Source organism: Poecilia reticulata, linkage group LG10 (assembly GCF_000633615.1).
Source record: "Poecilia reticulata strain Guanapo linkage group LG10, Guppy_female_1.0+MT, whole genome shotgun sequence".
Lineage (NCBI taxonomy): Eukaryota > Metazoa > Chordata > Actinopteri > Cyprinodontiformes > Poeciliidae > Poecilia > Poecilia reticulata.
In genome coordinates, this window is record NC_024340.1 from 26,715,362 (window position 1) to 26,730,634 (window position 15,273).

Below are 15,273 nucleotides of genomic sequence, written 5' to 3' on the forward strand. Positions count from 1 at the left end.
ATTTACACTAACCATCAAGAATGCACATTTCTTTAAAAATGGAAATTGACTAATTACAGAAGCTTCTTCCATAAGAGCAAAACAAAAGTGATCAATCCGCCCAGACACCGCTGGTAAATATTTAAGCAAGTTGGACACATTAGTACTGCAGTTATGAAACCTTTGTAGTTCGAGTCTTTTTCATGATTTATTTTCTTTACTTTTGCGCCCCCTTGTGTCAACACGTTTTCAACAAGTCCAGATTGCATTGTTCGGATTTGACCTGTAATAAATCAGATAATTGGATACATTCAGGATTATAATGTCAACTGTCATCCTCACTATTTGCCTTTTTATCCGCCTCATTGAGAAACTCCTGATCAGCGTAAATGAGAAACCCAGTGAAGGTGCTGTCTGTCCAGAAGGGGTCAAAGAAGAGTCCATTCTGCTCTGAGTAGAAGATCTGCAGCCACACCTGATCCGACTGCTTCAGGTGGAGAACAGTGGACCCAGATGCCACATCATGGTTTCCTGTGTTGGCATCAAAGGTCTTGATCTTGTACTGACCGTTATGCACCAGACCTATAGCCAAGTGTTTATTGGCCAGTGTTATATCATAGGTGAAATAATAGACTCCAGGGATCTGACAGACAAACTTCCCACTGCTGACATTGTAGTGATTCCCTTCATTAAGCAAGATCCGGTTGAAATTGATCGGCATTCGTTCTTTAGGATAACTCTTTGTCACGGCCACAGAAAAGGCTGATCGAGCCGCAGTGCCACAGTTACAACCACCTGGAGGTCCTTGCTGGCCCCTGTCACCCAGCTCCCCTTTCTTCCCTTGTTTTCCGGCCACACCTGGTGATCCACGCAGCCCCTTTGCTCCCCGAGGTCCTGCTTTACCAATAACACCTTCACGGCCTTTCACCCCGGGCTTCCCAGGGTTCCCAGGTCGACCTGGATCACCTGATGGCAGACACACAAAAAAACATAGTGACATAACGATGCAACGTCCACTAGGACTGGAAAGGATACAAAGGGACAAATTTATGCAAATCTGAGTTTTGTTTCTGATCTGATTAGATTTCCAAAACCCTCAAAGTTTGAGTTTCCCCCTTTCAATTCTCAACTAACATTTATTCTTAATTATAGAACCTTATAGAAATGCTCCATTCCCCTGTAACAGTTTCACACTGTCACAGCACAACCACACACTTCAAACACTTCAACATGATTTATCGGGATTTTATGAGATACACCATCATTAATTAGTACCTACTGTAGAAGAGGAAGAAAAACAATACATGGACATTTTTCTATTTGTATTCAGCGCCAGAGTCAAACCTTTGAGGAGCCTTGGGTCTTTGAATATATCTGTCAGCTTTGCACATTTAGAAACTGATATTTTGCCCACTTTTCCCCACCTTAGCCCAAACTCAGTCATCTAGTTCTGAACTTGGACTGAGCCATTTATGAACATGTTGTAATCTTAACCCTACCACTGGAGTAACAACATATTTTGGGTTGTTGTCATCTTTCTGAAAATGGTTTGTAGGTTATGGCCTTAAATCATAAGTGTCCAGCTACAGTACTCAAGGCCCAGCATCCTGCCAGCATTAGATAAGGTTATATTCTAATACAGCTGATTCAATTGGTCCATCTAACTCCTCAGCATGTTAAAGTTCGGAAGCTTGCTAACGAACTTGCTAACGAACTTGAACCTAGGAAGGAACTAAGAAATGGCGAACACCAGTCCTTCACGACTGAATTTGAACACCTCTGCCCTAAATAAACATCAGAACTGGTTCTGGAATGGATAAAGCAATATAACATTAAACATCTGAAATTACTGTGACTGAAACGCTGTTGAAAATGTGTTTTCTTTGAATAAAAAACCAAGAGAAGCTTGTTGATGACCCTAAAAAGTGTGGTTATTAAACCAATATTAAACCAAATATTAGTTAGGGTGCAGATACATATCAAATCTCTGAGACTTGCTGAATCAAGATGTAGTAAACACTTTACTGAATTATTCTTATAATTTTGAGTTGATTAACTGTAAAATATTAGCACAGTTATACAAAAAGTACCTCGGTTTCCCTTTTCGCCCTTTCCTCCATCTTTTCCATCTGGACCATCCAACCCTGGCGAACCCATAGGGCCCATGGACCCTGGGGGTCCAGGAGCTCCTGGGAATCCCGGGGGTCCTGCTGGGCCAGGCAGACTGCAAACCAGCTGAGAGGAAAGGATGGGGAAATTACGACCTCTCTTTGATGAGGAATTTGTTGACTGAGAGACGACGGCTGAGAGCAAACAGATGATCACACACATCTGGAGCATAATGGGCACTGCAGAGGCACAACAAGATGAGGGACAGGAACCATTAAAGCCATTAAATTTGATTTGGGTTTTGAGGGCGAGGAAAAAACATGGAAATAACAAGATGTTCCTGGAGAGGAAAGCAATAACAGAACCTATGCATGCACACCTATTCAAAACAACAAAACATTCACTTTAAAGGTGTGGTTGCTTTTAAGGTTTTACCCAGTCCTTTTGTGGAAAACTCTGAGTCTATTATTTAAAGGCTAAGTAGAAGTCAGCTTTTGTTTCCAACATGTTTAACAAATGGAGCATGTAAGAAGTTCTATAAAGACAAAGAAGCGACTTACCGCTTGAGAAATCATGGCCTCGGGTCATTATTCAGCTCTGCCTCTCTTTTTAAGGTTCAGCAGTGATCCTTCATGAATGTTCAGTGAACTAGAGATTTAATATTCTTCAAGAGAAGCTCTGCAGAGAGCAGCTCAACCCAGAGTCCAAAACATCCACCCTGTTTATGCAACAGCTGGGCCCAGAAAATATTTCCGGCATGATGTCATTCAAATCAAGACAGCTCACAAGGATTAGACGGCAACAGCAATGACAACTCTGGCTCACCAACTCTCACTATGAGAAAATTGTCTATGCAATGCTAACTGAACAAGAGGGTCCGCAGAAAATAGGGGTTTATCTCATGAAAGAACAAGAAATAAATAAAACTTTTTACGAGTCTGGGGAAGGAAGAGTCTGGAGTTCTGCAGGGCTGTGAGCTCTATAATTTAATTATATTGCATTTACATTTAGATGTCTTCCATTGAGATTTATCTTGAGGACAGCAGTCCTTCATATTAGTGATCCTAAAATTGTTCAACCTCCACTCAAGATAAAGTTTAATTGCAAAATTTAAAAAAATTGTTTGCTTAATAAACACAGTTTTATTAACAGTTTCATTGGCTAAAACTAATGTCACACGGAAATCGTGCAGTTGCCATTTTCAATGACAGCAGCAGCCTCAAGATTATTCAACCATCATAAAAACAAGCATTTGCAAATCAGGTGTGGTTGGAGGCACTGCTGATCATATCAACCAATGGCTTCAACAGATGAAACCAAATAAGCTAAAGATGTCTGCCGCTTGATTCCTGAAGGTACCAGAAACCCTCAATTGACTGGAAATGACCTTCAGTTTGTACAGCAAGGTACATACTAAATGCTGAAGGGTTGTACGTTTGAACTCAAAGACGTATGTCACTACTGTCCCAAACGTCCAGGAGCCATCAGGCCCTCTATGCTAAAAGCAATATAAATAACACAAAGAGGTTTTGGGATTCTGACACATTCAAAACTGGAATGTGTCAGACCTTCAAATTAGCAGCATGTCTGCAGGAAGAAGAATGAAGCATACACTGAAAAGAACACCTGGAGTCAGGGACAACATAGTGTGTTGTGTGTAGATGGAAAGATGAATTCATGGAAATCTTGCGAAAAACGGGAACACAGTCTGTAGGGAAATCAACCCCAGACATCACCGAATCCCAGGACTATCTGAAAGTCCACCAAGAATTGGTTTTAAACACATACTGGAATATAGTAAAGTGGAAATCAGTCGATTGATGAACTGTATTGAAGGGCTAAATTAAAGGAATGCTGCCATGTAGTGCCTGGCTACATATCATGTCTGCAGCACATTATAAATCCAAAGAGTTGCGAGATAATTAGTAAAGACATATGTCGGATTATTTTGACTAATTGTGAAAAAGTAGTTCCAACACTGATTGCTATTTGTTTATTGCAAATAGATGAAATTGAATATTTTAGCAAATCACATTTACAGTGGGAGTTGAATAATTTTAGAAACATCTGTAGTTTTTTTCTTTGTTTAATTTTCAGAAACAAATGATACACTGTTTTTATTCCTGTGTTTTATAGATTGGGTCATTATAAAAAAAAAATTCTGAGGTGAAGTGTCCAAAGACACTAAAACTTCAAGAATAAATAGTCGACAAATTTCATTCATTCAACAAACCAAAACCAGAAGAGCTTACAGTGAAATCTGAAGTACGGTACACCCTCTCCCAGGGAAACTCCATTAATCAAGATTACCTTGAACTCATCTGTATAGCATAAAGTCAAATATTGCCAACAGATAAAAGCTTTGATAAAACTGGATTATGAAACAGGACAATAATCCCATCTACATCAGTGATCTCCTCCACCCATCACCGTTTTCTGTCAATGACCAATTTATTGGATTCAGGTGCATCCAAGCAGGGAAACATCTGAAACCAGCACAGATGGGCTGGAACCGTCCACATCTGCTTTAGAGCCTGCTGAACCATGGAGCGCACTTTATTTTTATCTGGGCTTTTTATCTGAAGCTGTTCAGCATTTTTAAACATTTGAAGTTAATTAGGATTATTTCAGAAGCTTCAAAAGACGATATTTTATTACATCCTGAACTGCTAAACGTTAGTTATGTTACTTTAACTTAGAAAATTGTTGTAACAAAACCACATAAGAGAAGATCTGACATATCAGTACACATGTAATATTCTTATACTGTGCATGTTGTGATGCACCTCTAGACGATTTAGACAAACTGCTTTTTCTAAAACCAACAAAATCAAAATGAAAACACTTCAAGCACAATAGACAAATTTACATAATCCAGTTTAATTTCTTTTTATAATCAAAATTTGACCTTTTAGATCATTTTTTTAGAAGTTGAACATAAGCAGAATGCAATGTTTCCAGACAACACAGATAAAAAAAAAACTGCAGAGATTACTGTAGTGAAACGAAATTCTCCAATTTGTTGTAAAGTCCAGAAAAGTGACTCAATGGGGAAGTGAGAGAAAAAAACAAAACAAGAGGGCTTGAAAACAAATAACCATTGGGCGAAAAATAAAATAGATGTTTGTAAGAAAAGCATAGGGATAAAAGCTGTCAAATACTGTACAGGGCTTCTTAAGCATTTAGGATCCAACTGTGCTGAAGTCCTTCCAGAACAGTTGGAATAATCAACAGGGATTAGGATAAGGTCACTGTCCCAGGAAGGAAGCCATGGGGTCATCTGGCCGGCTGCGTTTCATGCGGAACGCCTCCATCTCCTCCTCAGTCGGCGCCTTCACTTCCTGCAGGCTGTAGTAGGGCCTCTTCCTCTCATCCATCTGCATCAACGTGTCAATGTGCTTCACTCGCTTGTCCTCCGCTTCCAGGGCCTGGGGGACATTTGAGGAGCTGAGCTTAGTCACAGATAAAAAAAAAAAAGGCCAAACCACAAACACCAAAAACCTTTCACCAACTACAAACCTTCTTCAGCTTCTCCTTCTTCTTTTCTTCATCCTCTGAGTCGCTGCTGTCTGAGCTGTGCTTCTTGTTCTTTTTGTTCTTCTTTTTCTTCTTCTTCTCCTTCAACTTCTCTTGATGAATCTGGCAATAAATAAATAACTTTGGCGTTAGAAGGAAAAGTCCAGCACGACGCAGAATTAGTGACTATATGTATGCCATCACCAGTGCTAAATCTTAAATCTGTTTAGGTCCTTACTTCCAGTAAAGACTTTGGCTCTTCTTCTTCTTGGGGCTCCTGGAGTCCATCTTCAAATGGAACGCAGTCAGAAGTACCTTGCTGTTTAAAAACAGAGGAAAAAAAAACACTGTATAAGACTTATCAGTAACAGGCTTTACACACAACATATATTTACACAAAAGAAAAGTACATGTATTGGTGAATTACTGACATGAAACAAGTTTGTTGCACCATTAGTTACCGTTTGAATTCCTGCTTGTCCCGTGCAGTAACTCTGTTTGACCAGTGAGTGGCAACACTTGTATCCCCAGCAGCCATCCTTCCAGTAGGAGCCCCATATACACTATACAAAATAAAAATTATGCAAACAAATGTTGAAAAACAATGTAATAAAAAAAATAAATAAAAAAAAGCAGCACAGCTTTAAAAGCAGCCATTTGTCAATTTTCCTCACGGTGTGGTTGTTGATGAGAACGTCCTCCTCGTATTTGGAGCGGGCGACGGCCTTATCTTGTCCCTTCAGCACGGCGCCGTGGCGAGAGTACTCCACGTAGTCCTCAGTCTGCGCCAAGAGCAGCTCCCGCGGCGGCGCGTCCAAGTGCTCCTGACCTCCGTACTAACGAGGCAACGAAAAAGCAGGAGTGATAAAATTTTAATTTTAGTTTACACATTTTAAAATAAGTCCATGAATAAATTAAATACCATTTCAAGGTTTTATTTTTATTTGCTTTGAAAATTTGTGGCACTAGTGGTATTTTTTTTTTGTGAGTAGCTTCACAAGAAGAACAGAAGACATGCACTAGATTGGACGGTGGCCCTGAGGACCGTAGCCTCATTCATGTATGGTGTGTCTGCTAAACCACACAGGCCTTTAAAGTGAACTTCAGCTTAATTTGTACAGAAAAACTGAAGTTTAAAAACATTCTGATAACTAAGCGTACCTTCTCCAGGATGCCCTCTCTCTGTGTCTCTTTAAAGTCCTCCTTTTTGACCTTGAAGGAGCGATGGAGCAGCTCCAGCTTGGTGGGGTCAGCCTGAAGATGGACCTCGGAGCCTCTCTCGTATGCCTCCCAAGCAAACACTGTCGCAACAGAGCAACAGTCCTTACAGGGATCAGAAAACATGAAGCATGTTTCCTCAAAGTGACTGGAAACTCTCCAGCTGTGAATCACAACCAGCCTTCATCTGAAGCCGGCCTCGTAGATTGATCATCAAACGTGTACTAAATGTAGCCGACTCTCTTCTTTATAAGTTATTAACTTAACTTCTTCAGCCAAATTCCCACTGAGGTGATTAGTAATATTTAAAGTACCAGGCGCCGTTTTACAGCCATCTAGTTTAAAAGGTGCTCAGAGTGAAAACTTACGCTGCGTTTGAGCCATGGAGATTGTGTCTCCAGAGTAGCGAGCAAAGTTGTCTCCAGCGTAGCCCACCCTGCAGGACAGAGCAGTTTGAAACTGTTTTAGCATAAGCTTCTGAAAGGTAATCAGGAAATGGAAACTAACAACTTACTCATCAGGATTCATGCCGGTGTTGGAGTACGGATTCTCTCTCATAGCTCGAGTCTTCGGATCGTAATACGCTGAATTTGGATCCAGATTTCTCAAGTACTGCGAGACAGAAATGCAAAGTTCAGCTGATCAAAATCCTGAGTTTGTCACAGACCTGAGCCTGTAGCTTTATTGCCCCATTTCTTCAATGGTGGGCATTAGAAGCAAACAGATGTCTGATCTCGAGTCTTCATCTCATCACTTTTAGCTCCTCTGGCTCTTACTTTAGCCGTGTCCTCTCGGATGCGCAGGTTCCTCACGGTAATGCGTCTCTTCGAGTCAAAGTTCTGACCCGGCATGTCGATGTCGTCTGCATATTTGTCCTCATCCTCGTCTTCGCTGTCATATTCTCGCTCCTGTGCAGGGAACATGATGCCCGTTTGAAAAGCTTCATGATTAACAAAAAAAAAAGAAAAACAAAAACAATTGTCTGTGAACTGACAGATCACTTACGGTTTGGTCTAATTTCCCAGAAGCCAACTCATCCTGAAGTTTCTGAGCCTTCAATGTCCGCTTAGCCTAACAACAACAAAAATAAATAAATAAATAAATAAATAAATAAATAAATAAATAAATAAATAAATAAATAAATAAAAATAAAAAACAAATGTGAATACCAAAGAGGGGGGGAAATACTGATTTGCTGTTGGATAACACAGCAAACTTATAATGTGACAAATGACAATACGCCTTATGTTAAAAGAAGACATGTGTCTTCAAACAAATCTAGCATAAACTAGATTTGACAGATGTGGTCCAATCAGACCACATCTGTGAGATTTGACAAAATCTGGTGCCTTGTTGCTGTTGAAAGAAACAAAGTTTACCACAACAGACATGTAAAAGAAGGACCTCTGGTCAAACGGGACCAAAATTAAACATTTTGGTCTATATATAAACTAACACAGAACATCATACTCAGCACAAAATCTCTGCTCTGAAACGAGATGGTAAAAAAAAACGTGACTCACATTGCTAATTATTACTAAGGTGTATGAAGGTATATAAATATTTAAAGTTAATATTCCTTCCAAAGCAATCTTTACAAGGCAAACAAAGTATCTCCTTTCTCTCAAAAGCAGAAGTAAGCTCACATAAAAATATATTTTTTTTAAATTAAAAAAAAGCTTTTTTTACTCATGCACTCCTTACCAAATCTACTTTAGCATACTCCTCCACAATGCGCTGATGCTCCTCTGGGTCATACCCATTCCAGCGATCCCGCTTTCCGTCGTAGTCCATGTCGAGCTGGACCTGAGAGTGTTCATCTGGAGCTATCGCGGTACCTGTGAACTTGGCTCCAACCTTTCTGGGCCGCTGAGGGAACACAAATGACATTTAGACCTTGGAGACTTTAGGGAGAAACAATCCAAACGAAGCCCTTATTTATAGATTTATTTATTTTTTTACCTCCATACAGTCCTTCTTCTTGTGTGTCATAGCCCCACAGTTTTCGCAAGCGCCTTTGCGGTATTTAGTGGTAATAATATTCTGTGTGAAGCCAAAAGATGGATAAATACATTAAATCTAACTTGTTTAGATTTGTTCAAATCGAATTAACAACAGTATCTGATTCATGCTCACCTCCTGCACTCCTCTTTTGTACCACTCTCCAATGGTTGAGAACTGCTTCTCGTTTTCATCCTGTGGTCGCTGATGCTTTAGTGTGGGTCTCTTGGATGGGTCGATGTACCATGGCACTGATGAAATGTACTGAGGGATGTGAGGGTTTATGTCCCTGGTGGAGAGAAAAAGTACCCACAGTTAATTACAACAGAGTTCATCCAAAAGCATCTTTAAAAACAACTGAGGTCCCTTTCCAAAGGAAGGCAGAAAATTTAAATAAGTCAGAAAGCATAAAAAACAACAGTAGAGGAATCAGAGCCAAAAACCAAACTTCCTTTGCAAATTAAAACTGATTTGTTTTCAAAGCCTATTACAAGTCAACGAGAGAATTAATGTTGTCGATATTTGAGTTTTATCACTGTTAATTCTAAGAGGAGCGCTAACAGGTCCAGAATCAGTAGCTGTAAGGAAATCAGTTTAAAGTTTAACTATTGCTGTAAAAGGGTTGGAAACGAGACTGAAATACTTAGCAATTATTGTTAAACAAGGGACTAGTTCTGACCCATTTGTCTTGCCTTCTCAACTTGGTCCTTTAAAATCACTCAAACCCTTAAACTTGCTCATTTCCCTGCTTTTAACTCTTGAGTTTACTTGCTATTTAATATGTCCTAGTCAGTGACAACTGCCATAATAAAGAAACAATCAATGTTAATCACGTCACCCATCAGTGTACATCCAGGTGTACTTACTTTCCCTCTTCGTCCACCTCAGCTGGAGCATTTCCCAGCTTCCTCTGCTCTTCCAACTCCTTCTTCTTCCTCCAGTCCTCTCTGGTCATCTTCTTGGGCTCATCCAGACCCACGATCCCCTCCGAACTGGCACTGGTTTGCTCGGTCATGATTGGATCTCTTCCTACACACCAAACAGACAAATTAGTCCTCCAGAATGTGTCCCGTTTGATCCACAACTCTTGCTGGAGCAGACTGATAATTTACTTGTTTAAAGTGGAGCAGCCAAAAGCAGAGCACGTAGCTCGATGAGATGCTTACGACTTAATGTGAGATAAATAGTCACTGAAAGTCTTATGATGAGACGAAGTTGTTACTTACCTTGGTCAGAATAAAAATATTGTAACAGGTGATGTTTATCTCGTATTTCAACTCTTTTAATAGCTCGTTACTATGTTTTGGTCAAAACGCCATCGCCGCCATCTTGTTCTTTTCTTCGTGTGGCAATAATTGGCTCATTATCGCCACCACCTGGCGTGGACTCGCTACTTCAGAAACTTGCTTCCAGAAAATGCAAAAAATGCTTCTTGAAAACAGTTTATTCTGAATTTGATGAGTGATTGTTGCTCTGATATTAACTAATGTGACTGAGGAGAGTTTCAGAAAAATATTACAGGATGCAATCTGACATAAATTGATATGTGTCTTGTATTAATTATGTTGTTCTAATTAAAAGCATCATTAATTTTTTTTTCTTGGGTTATTTTTTGCATATTTACTATACTGTTTTTTCTTTGTTAACTTTTCCTTCAAGTTATCGAATATGTTGTTCTTCTCAGCCCCTTTTGTAATGCAATAACATTACTGGTTCATATTTCTAGTTTTAATTTGGATGAATATATAATAATAATAATAATAATAATAATAATAATAATAATAATAATAATATTCAGGCCAAACAGCATGACTTCCTTTATAAAAAAAGCTAATATTTTTAAGTTTAAGCACTGAGGCCTCTGCTGTCTCTTGCTGCATTGAATACATAGCACTAAAACACTAAAGAATCACATCATCTGTTGATTCAAAACACTTTTTATCCTTAACCCTGAGGGATGCTTTGATAGACTGTTTTGTTGCCTGTTTTAGATTATTCTCCAGCTGAAAAACAAATCTAAAACCTAATCAACAACTTGCTAGAAAATAAAAATCTGAAGAACTTGGCACATTAAAGTAGATGTAATTACACTCTATGTTTCCACCCGGCTGCACAGTGGCGCAGTTGGTAGAGCTGTTGTCTTGCAGCAAGAAGGTTCTGGGTTCGATTCCCGGCCCCGGTCTTTCTGCATGGAGTTTGCATGTTCTCCCTGTGCATGTGTGGGTTTTCTCTGGGTACTCCGGTTTCCTCCCACAGTCCAAAAACATGACTGTCAGGTTAATTGGCCTCTCCAAATTGCCCCTAGGTGTGAGTGTGTGTGTGCATGGTTGTTTGTCCTGTGTGTCTCCGTGTTGCCCTGCGACAGACTGGCGACCTGTCCAGGGTGACCCCGCCTCTCGCCCAAAACGTTAGCTGGAGATAGGCACCAGAAACCCTCCCGACCCCACTGAGGAACAAGGGTGCAAGAAAATGGATGGATGGATGGGTGTTTCCACCCCTCTTGTCTTTTATATTCCTACTTCTGAATTTTATTAAACATTTAATTAAAGGGAACACAAATTGGTAAATGTTAGGTTTTTGCATTATTTTCCTATAAACACTGTTCACTGAAACTAACAATAAATTTAGAAAAGTAAGGAGGACTCTAATCAATCCAAGTTTATTTGTGTAGCACATTTTAGCAACAAGGCAGTTCAAAGTGCTTTACATCATAAAAACACAAAAATACAAAGTCATAGAACACACAGTCATCAATTGAAGCATTACATTTTATCAAGTGCCGTTGTTACACATCAACATGTTGATGTTTCATTTATAATGTTTCAAAAGCAACTCTAGAACAGATGGGTTTTGAGTCTAGATTTAAAGGAACTTAGTGTTTCGGCTGTTTTACAAGTTTGTTCCAGATTTTGGTGCATAGAAGCTTCTCCACGTTTGGTTCTGGAGAAGCTTCTACACAGACCAGAACCATAAGACCCGAAGAGGTCTGGAAGATTGATGCAACAACAGGAGATCTTTAATGTGTTGTGGTGCTAAGCCCTTCATTGATTTAAAAACTAACAACAGTATTTTAAAGACTATTCTCTGAGCTACCCTGAGAAAATGTCAGGACTTTAGAACTGGGGTGATGTACTCCATGTTCCTAGTTTTAGTGAGAACATGAACAGCAGCGCTCTGGATCAGCTGCAGCGGTCTAGTTGATTTTTCCTTTTGGCAGACCTGTGAAGACACTGTTGCAGTAATCATTGCTACTAAAGTTAAACGCATGGATGTGTTTCTCTATATCTTGCAGCAGCTGGTGTTGTCCACCCTCTCTCATTTTTAAACTAGCCATTTCATTACTAGTCATTTTGGTTTAAACCTTTAATGGTTATAGACCCCGTCGTGTGCTGACAGTGCATTTTTACACGCTCACTAGAAGGTTCAAGAGGAGCCGTCTGGTGCCGACTGGCTGTAGTTTGACACTTCAATGAGATTGTGGTCTGGATCTCTGAAGTAAAGAGAGGTGATGGATCCCACAGCTCCACTCCTCTGCACTGGTCCCTCTTCAATTTCAACACCACAAACCTGCCAAAGACAGAAAATGGCACTGAGCATTAACACCTGTTTTGTTCTTATCAGTGGCAAAAGCCAATATTAAAAGCCATCTGTGTGTTGAGAGCACCTTCAGATGAGCAGCTACTTCAGTCAGAGGGGTTTTGGTGATGAGACACAGGTCTGCAGAGCCTGAAGTTGGATGTTTAGCTTTTGGTTCAAACTCTTTGCCCAACTGGTGAAGGTTAAACTTTTGTTTACCAAAACCCAGAGCTTTACGGTTCCCCTGGAAAAATTAAGATAGGAGATACAGAAAAACACAACTAAGGAGAGAAAGACGCCATCAGCTGATCCAGAATCAAAGACTTCCATACAGTGGCTATTTTTTTTATATAAAAATAATGTCTCAACTATTTATCCTACAGTAATAATTGTTGTTTCAAAGACAAGACATGTACTTTTTGATAAGGATGGTACCAGTACAGTGTCAATTTTTGACACAATGTTTATTTGTTTTTACATATGCCAAATATATTATTATGCCAGAGCCTCTCCTACAAGGCTGTCACTTTCCTAACTTCTCAGATTTTTTTTCTGAATAAAATCAAAGTTTGTGGTTGCAGAAAAAATACCAAAAGCTTCAAGAGTCATAAATAGTTCTGCAAGAATTATTATTTTTGACAGCTATGTAATAAGTTTTAATGAATTAGCACATACCTTAAAAGTGACAACCTCCATTCCAAGAACTGATGTATAAAAGTTGATTGTGTCCGGCACACTTTTTACTGTCAACACCAAATGATCTAGATGGCTCACTTCAACAGGACAGGTTGCCTTGGATCTGACACCCAGGTGAGTTTCAAGGGCGTTGACCTACAAGGGGTGAGAGAAATCATTTTTCGGTAATCAACAGCAGCACATGCTGATGGGTTGGATCTTGAATGTCAAACAAAAGGCCTTACAGCTTACATTTGACTCAACACCACCACCCAGTGGTGACTCTTTGCTACACACATTTGACTTCAAGTGAGTGTATTTTTGGGGGTAAATGAGAAACCATCTTGGTGTACTTTCGCACCGATTTTGCGGCTACTCCTGCTCCACGATTATTGACACAAGTCCTTTATTTTACTACCATGATTACATTTTCCGAAAGAACTTGGTGGAAAGTGCAGCTCTACACGGAAGTATACACACATATCAAATGCTTGGTCCATTTTACAGCAAAGCTGGCTATGAATAACAGCGAATGCTTGCAAACAAAGCGATAATAATAGTTTACCTTAAAACATGTCCTCTGGAAATACAGTAAGCGGTTACTAGCTGCCCGGAGAGCCATCCTTACTGGCGTGTTGTTCACAGGTCCGACTGGTGTGCCGAGAAACGTTCACTTGACGACCGAAACACTTCCTTGTCCAACAGTCATGTGGACCAATCCCACTAAACTGGCCACACCAGACCGCTTCACAAAAACAATTAAGTATTCCAGAAACTATGTATTTAATTGTAGTCCTCGTTATTTTTTTCGCATTATTGGTATATCTTACTTCAAAAACAGTATCGATTTCAGTGTTTGTATTCATTTGAATGTTTACAACTAAATTAAACCTTAAACTCGGGTTCTCAGGATATACAAGACCTACACAATCATGAGGAAGACTTGCTGACTTGTCCAGAAAATGTCATTGGCACCGTCCCACTAGGAAGATAAGGAACAAAAAGGTAATTGGAAGCTAATTAACAGGGTGCTTTATCTATGTGTATTGATATAAAGTTTAGTGAAAGAAAAAAATATATGGTTGGGGGGGGTTGGATAATGAAAATCCAAGTCATTGCAACTGATCTGTTTTCTAGTTAAATCAGCTCTTCTTCAAAACGTAAAAGTCACTGTTAAAATTTTGGGTTTAATCTTTTGCCAGCTTTTTTTGACTGGACATAATATTAAACCTTGGAATGACCAAGTCAGTCTGGACCTTAATCCAAGACGTGGAGCTTAAAATCAGAAATGGATAATCAAAATACCAGTGGAACTCGCTGGTCAGTGAAAACAAGGCTCGACTACTGTAAGTCCAATATAAACATGTTCCATTTATGATTGAGAAGAGTGGAAAAACTGCAACCTGCAAGACTCTTTATGAAGACTATGAGATAGCTGTCTCATTTCCTATCAGAAACACATCTTAAGATTTTAAATCTAAATCTGCTAAAGGGGAAAATGTGGGGCAAACAATAATAAAATCTTGATTTGTTATACACTAAACAGGTTCATTACAACACTGTTGGTAAGCGTTTTATATTTTTATTCCGTATTTGGTTCCTAAAACCAAAAAACTAAGAGTTTCAGTGGTTTGACATGTGAACCAGACTAAGTTTTTAAACCACAGAGTGATCTGGTCTAGATGCCAAAGAGAAGTGCAATTTTAAAAAGTGAGTAAAGTCAGGACTTATCCTTCATAAATCTAGAAGGTTTCTCCAAAAAGCCTTTGAGGTGTGGCAAGTCAAAGATTAAGGATTTAAATTAAATGTAAATCATTGTAGTGTTCATTTTATTGCTTAGAAATTTAGATCAATTGTTAATATAACAGAATAAGAAGTACAAACAATTTTTCATACTTACCCATGCCTGAAAGATGCTTAAAGACAATGCAATACTAAAGAGAAGTAAGAACTCTGTCAGGCAAATTAAATATAATTTAACTTGGGTGAGAAATCTAAATCATAATGGCCTTAAAAAGTGTGACAGAAAAGACATGTTTTATAAAACACGGCTGCATCCCTTTGGCGTATTACTGGCAGAGCTTTTGCACCAAAGCCCTACATTTCATTTTTTTAAAGTTTTCATTTTAAAAATAAAATGGAAACATTGCAGCAGTGTCTTACTAAAGCATCACACATGAATGACTTAAGCACGTACAT

General features: G+C 39.2%; 3 protein-coding genes across 4 annotated transcripts; all 3 read right to left on the reverse strand.

The window, feature by feature from the left end:
• Nucleotides 1-168: 168 nt before the first annotated feature.
• Nucleotides 169-2,796, reverse strand: c1qtnf2 (C1q and TNF related 2). 2 transcript variants are annotated; one of them, XM_008420077.1, is made up of 3 exons: nucleotides 2,649-2,796; nucleotides 2,070-2,214; nucleotides 169-945 (listed from the first exon to the last, which is right to left on the reverse strand). In XM_008420077.1, the coding sequence occupies exons 1-3, from the start codon at nucleotides 2,661-2,663 to the stop codon at nucleotides 305-307; spliced, it is 801 nt and encodes a 266-aa protein (XP_008418299.1). In that variant the 5' UTR covers nucleotides 2,664-2,796; the 3' UTR covers nucleotides 169-304. The 2 variants fall into 2 exon arrangements, with proteins under 2 accessions (XP_008418299.1, XP_008418298.1); XM_008420076.1 differs by having other exon boundaries at nucleotides 2,070-2,327.
• A 2,150-nt stretch (nucleotides 2,797-4,946) lies between these two features.
• slu7 (SLU7 homolog, splicing factor) lies at nucleotides 4,947-10,181 on the reverse strand. Its single transcript, XM_008420075.2, has 15 exons — nucleotides 10,050-10,181; nucleotides 9,690-9,852; nucleotides 8,959-9,112; nucleotides 8,785-8,865; nucleotides 8,527-8,691; nucleotides 7,828-7,893; nucleotides 7,599-7,730; nucleotides 7,337-7,434; nucleotides 7,191-7,258; nucleotides 6,766-6,905; nucleotides 6,279-6,440; nucleotides 6,066-6,167; nucleotides 5,843-5,923; nucleotides 5,608-5,727; nucleotides 4,947-5,516 (listed from the first exon to the last, which is right to left on the reverse strand). Exons 2-15 carry the CDS (start codon nucleotides 9,836-9,838, stop codon nucleotides 5,337-5,339), a joined length of 1,698 nt encoding a protein of 565 aa, XP_008418297.1. The 5' UTR covers nucleotides 9,839-9,852; nucleotides 10,050-10,181; the 3' UTR covers nucleotides 4,947-5,336.
• A 1,987-nt stretch (nucleotides 10,182-12,168) lies between these two features.
• Nucleotides 12,169-14,790, reverse strand: glod5 (glyoxalase domain containing 5). The gene is made up of 4 exons (XM_008420074.2): nucleotides 13,640-14,790; nucleotides 13,075-13,230; nucleotides 12,488-12,643; nucleotides 12,169-12,390 (listed from the first exon to the last, which is right to left on the reverse strand). The coding sequence occupies exons 1-4, from the start codon at nucleotides 13,694-13,696 to the stop codon at nucleotides 12,247-12,249; spliced, it is 513 nt and encodes a 170-aa protein (XP_008418296.1). The 5' UTR covers nucleotides 13,697-14,790; the 3' UTR covers nucleotides 12,169-12,246.
• Nucleotides 14,791-15,273: the final 483 nt, after the last annotated feature.

Coding starts and splice junctions, on each gene's coding strand:
- glod5 (XM_008420074.2), bottom strand. CDS start 13,696: ATGGCTCTCCGGGCAGCTAGTAACCGCTTACTGTATTTCCAGAGGACA. Junction 12,644..13,074: donor TGGAGGTTGTCACTTTTAAG/GTATGTGCTAAT, acceptor TAATTTTTCCAG/GGGAACCGTAAAGCTCTGGG. Junction 12,391..12,487: donor AAGTAGCTGCTCATCTGAAG/GTGCTCTCAACA, acceptor TGTCTTTGGCAG/GTTTGTGGTGTTGAAATTGA.
- slu7 (XM_008420075.2), bottom strand. CDS start 9,838: ATGACCGAGCAAACCAGTGCCAGTTCGGAGGGGATCGTGGGTCTGGAT. Junction 7,731..7,827: donor CTGGGAAATTAGACCAAACC/GTAAGTGATCTG, acceptor TTCCCTGCACAG/GAGCGAGAATATGACAGCGA. Junction 7,435..7,598: donor TCCGAGAGGACACGGCTAAA/GTAAGAGCCAGA, acceptor TCTGTCTCGCAG/TACTTGAGAAATCTGGATCC.
- c1qtnf2 (XM_008420076.1), bottom strand. CDS start 2,676: ATGACCCGAGGCCATGATTTCTCAAGCG. Junction 2,328..2,648: donor AGGCCATGATTTCTCAAGCG/GTAAGTCGCTTC, acceptor GTGCCTCTGCAG/TGCCCATTATGCTCCAGATG. Junction 946..2,069: donor GGGCGAAAAGGGAAACCGAG/GTACTTTTTGTA, acceptor GTCTGCCATCAG/GTGATCCAGGTCGACCTGGG.